Source organism: Phaethon lepturus, unplaced genomic scaffold, assembly GCF_000687285.1.
Source record: "Phaethon lepturus isolate BGI_N335 unplaced genomic scaffold, ASM68728v1 scaffold48826, whole genome shotgun sequence".
Classification (NCBI taxonomy): Eukaryota; Metazoa; Chordata; class Aves; order Phaethontiformes; family Phaethontidae; genus Phaethon; species Phaethon lepturus.
This window is the reverse complement of record NW_010547841.1, coordinates 3662-8175: the sequence shown is the minus strand read 5'-3', so window position 1 is coordinate 8175 and position 4514 is coordinate 3662. Positions and strand designations below refer to the sequence as shown.

General features: G+C 37.0%; 1 protein-coding gene across 1 annotated transcript in view; it reads right to left on the bottom strand.

Annotated features, from left to right (window-relative positions):
* Positions 1 to 3980: 3980 nt before the first annotated feature.
* LOC104622853 (fatty acid-binding protein, epidermal-like) overlaps positions 3981 to 4514 on the bottom strand; it is a gene marked incomplete at its 5' end in the record, with an annotated part of 1867 nt that continues 1333 nt past the window's right edge. Inside the window, 2 exon segments of the mRNA XM_010289756.1 lie at positions 3981 to 4354; positions 4479 to 4514. The exon segment at positions 4479 to 4514 is cut by the window's right edge and continues 30 nt beyond it. Of these exon segments, the coding sequence (XP_010288058.1) occupies positions 4304 to 4354; positions 4479 to 4514 (87 nt within the window).

The window sequence follows — 4514 nt, the reverse complement described above, 5'->3', positions numbered from 1 at the left end:
TGGAAAGGAAACCAAATTCACTCCTGGGAGTGGGGTCTCTAACAGTGCTTCCTTTTCCTCTGAAATAATAGTATGAAGTAAAACCATTCTGGGAAGTGTCAACAAAATCTTAATTTGCTGTGCAAGGGCTGAAAAGCCAGAGCTAGAAGGAGAACCATGGGACAAAAATGTGTTTACACAGATGCTGGATCGTCTCCAAAACCTATGAAAATAGTGCTAAATCCTCCCAGGGCTGAACAATGGGACTGAAATGAGGCATCAAAGAATAATTAATATATGTTAACTTGCTCCCACCCACTATCACACTGCGTGGGACTTTTTTCCCCCACAAGCACAAATAATCAACATAGTGCAAAGGGTTTCTAATCCACTCATTGTGTTAGCACATACTCAGGCAGGGAAATAGTCAGAAACAATGCTTGATTGGAGCTGTTCAAAAACAATTTTAAGTAGAGTACAAGCCCTTTATAAGGTATTCCCTTCATAACAATAAGTTTAATGTATTAATTTTTGTGTCAAATCTGCAGGTATCATCTGAGCTGGAGACTGCCCCTCTGACAACTAGCTCAGGCACAGACACCCCAGGCTGAGCTGAAATGGGACTCCTGGGCTCATGGGCAGGGTTCAGGGGAGGGTCCGTGGTCAAGGCCCCTTGGGGCCCTGAAAAATACTTACGGGGCACTTATTTTCAGCACCTGACTTTAATAAGAGTTACTTTGAATGGACTGCTTTATGAACAACAGAATATATTTGATATGATATTATATAGAAGTGGATAAAGTTGTTTACTGTTTATACTCACTGGAATCAACAATACTAGATTTTTTTGGATCTAACCTGAAAACAAAAGTAGAGTACCTGTTCAATGATTCATTTTCTTTTTGGTTGTTTGAGTCTCACAGTTAATATTGCCTAAGTAGCTATTGGCAGAGCAAAACTATCCTCCTACACTTGATCTCCACACTTGAAGAAATAATCACTGCCTTTTTTTAGGACAGCTGACAGCTAACAGTGGGACCATAACTGAGAGACTTCCCATCATTGACTTTGTTTTTTAAAAAACTTTGATCTGAAAGGTAGGGAGGGGAGAGGAAGAGGAAAGGCCAGTATTAATTGCAGAGATTCAGGCAGAGCAGGATAACAATTTTGAAATAAATCATATAACCAAACCATAACAGGAAAATCTTTGATAGTCTGACCATCGTATAGAGCCAGTACGCTCTCCCCAAAGCATGGTGACATTTCATTAGTGTTCCTGGAAAGCTCAGACAAGAGATTTCCCTAATGTGGTAGAATATCAGATCTAAATTGCTAAACAACTTCATTTTCTACTCTATTATCCCAGTTCACCATAAAAAAAACCCACCTTCCAAAAAAAAACCCCACTACCCAAAAACTAACCAAACAAAACCTCAAAAAACTCCTTCGATGGCAACAGCAGAATTACTTTAATCTGAGAAGGCAGGGAGATATAAAGATATAAATTGGACACTGCTCATGACTTTAATGAACATGTCTTGGCGTGGATGTGGAAACTGCTTCACTTTGAGCAAGTTTTACTTGCAGCTTCAGTTTGCTTTTTATCCCTCAAAAATATTTTCAAAAACATGCACTAAAATGCCACAACAAAACTTGTCTCCTTATTTTGTAACTCTGTAGCAGTATAAAGCAGTCCTGGCTGGATAATGCATGATTTCTTCTTTTTCAGTTCTCGGAAGTCTTGTTTTCCACCATCTTATGTGATACAGTGAACTACAAAGAGTTATTAAAATCTCAGGACAATTGGTTGTTTTACACTGATGAGAACATTGTGTATACATACTTCATGAAGAGCAAAATTTTTGGCTTGTATAATAATGAATAGAAGGCATTTGGAAATTAATTATATTTTCAAGTCTTGAGCACTATAAATCTTGGCTTGCAGTACTATAAAACAATTGTTGTTTTAAGTATATGGTCTAACCTAACACAAACAGGCTGTATATGCGGTAGTTCTGGGTCACAGTACACTTACATTGAAGCAACATAGACTGAAGCTAACATCAAAATAAAGCAAACAAATATGTGAGCCTACGTAGTTCTGGAGAATTAACTCTAAAGAATTCCAATTTCCTGTTGATCTGCATCTTACCATTGGTCAACCTTTGTGTTTAAGGTAACTTCTTATGTGTGCCAAAAGGGCTTATAATGTTTTTCTTCCATTTAATGTCAAACAAAGATGGTCATGTGCAGTCTTTCCATCATCAAGGCACTTTAATGGTCTGTATCTATCTCCTTCATCAGGCCACCTATTTTCCTGACATTTGTGGAAGAATAATTATCTTTGGGACCTCTAGCCTCTACTTCACATGTGGCTGAAATCAGAGAGCACACACACAAACACAGGCTTTGTAAGCCCTGTTTCCAAAGGAAATTGCTCTAAAAAGATACTCTTCTGCCTTTTGTTTTACAAGAAGTGATCTCATTGTAATCAAAACGGATGTCCTATGAAAGACATTGGAAGCTTTTTCCATTCAAATGAAAGATAAACAATTAACACTACTCAGTATCAGAAGAGTAAACAAGCAGCGGTAAGTGATAGACCAGTGACCCCAAAGAAAGCATAATGTCCCACTTAAAGCAGTAATGTTGTTTCTTTTGGAAGGGAGGCAGGATTTTCATATCATACCATGGATCCCTGCACCCATTCTCCTGCTACTATTTAGTGTATTTCTGATCATAAACTTACCAGGTTCCTCATCAGATTGGTTTGGGTTTTGCTTCTGTTGTTTCTATGGGGAGATTCCTTTCCCTAATAACAAACCCCCCTGCCCTGTTTCTCATGTCCCTTATAAGAATACGGCATAGATCTTCAGGGTTCACATCAAAATTAGGAAAAATACTATATGAAGGTGATATGTAGATTGGCCAACTCAAGAAGGAGACATTAGGGGACCAGGAAAAATATTTACTTTTCTATAAATCATGAAAAAAAAAATGCAAGAAATACGCTCCAGCTATAAATTCTTTCAGGTGACATAGGTAAAGGGGATGATTTATAAAAAGTCAGGAAATTGTGAAAAGGATAAATAGTCCGAAATTATGGGAAAAGTAATTTTCCATGGTTCGTAGGATGAATATAAAAGAACAGACTTTTCTGCTATTAGGGTAAGCTCAGTAATATGATACATGCACTGAGCAGCTGAAATATCAGTAAGGTTGAAGTAGCAATGGATTCTGAAATGACTGATGCTGCAAACTGGAAGTGTGCAATTGCATGATCTCTCAGGCTTCTGAAGCTGACATTGAAGCTGACATGAAGCTCTCCATTACCTGTCACCAAACAGTTTCACTTTTAGGACATGTTTGTCTGGTGTGACAGAAATTCACCTAAATATTTTTAATTTTGTCTGATCTGACATCTCTTTGGAAGAATAGTAGCATCGTAGGCTTTATTTCCCAACCAGTGTAAAAGTAATACTCAAGACAGTGATATTTCTGATTATTTATTATGGCACTTTAAAGCACATAAACTCCATTTCTAGGTGTTTCAAGCCAGTTAAAAAAAAAAAAAAATTAAAAAAAATGAGGCTTTAAGTCTTAGGCAGTATTTCAGTAGATTTTGGTTAAGAATTTTTAGAATGTTACTAGACAGGAAATAAGAATTTTGCTAGGACAACGAAGAGGTTTCTCAAAATAAGGCTTCCCTTCAGTAAAGCATGTATGTGTTTGCTTAAGTTTATAATGTTCATTGGCTCACCAGCATATATTTTTTCAGATAAGAAATTTGTGGTTTTGAAACAAGAGATAACAAACTATCCCCCATTCCTCTACTTCAACACCAACAAAGCTTTTCTCTTATTTATACCCACTCAATTCTATTTACTTTGCAAGCTAGAAACAACTCTAGAGCCTAAACTCTGAATGTTTCTCTCTTTCAGATTTTACTACCTTAGCAATTAAGGATGCTGGCCAAAATTCAACTTGCTATTAACTGTTTGTTGCCATACATTGCATTATCTTGAACTGAAGGCAGTTTGTAGTAGAGCCTAAAACCAAACGGAGTTTTTATAAAACCTCACTTTAAAATTCCACTATAGTAACAATATAGCACTTCATATATTTGACAATTTTATTTAATAGCCTCATAAGTTCAGAATAGTTACGTAATAGTTACATCACGGCTTTTAAAAAGGATTGCACTCAGCTACTCAGTCCATTGAAATACTAGAAAACAGGGAAAAGGAAAATACGGAGTGTAAAGGAGCTCTGTCCACTGAACTGAGTTGTTTGCAGCAAGTTCCTACTGAACATGAAGATGTCCTCATGCTTTCTGGTAGACCCTAATACACTTGACACCATTCATGTCACATTCCTAGAAGATAAAGAGATGGATTTATTAATTTATTTCAGTACAGACTATAAGGAAAAAGATCTTTTAGAATTACTTTTCAGGCTACCAGCAGCAGTTGGGGATCAGAAAGTGGGACTGAACTCACCACCACCAACTGTCCATCCACTAGTTTCCGTGTTAT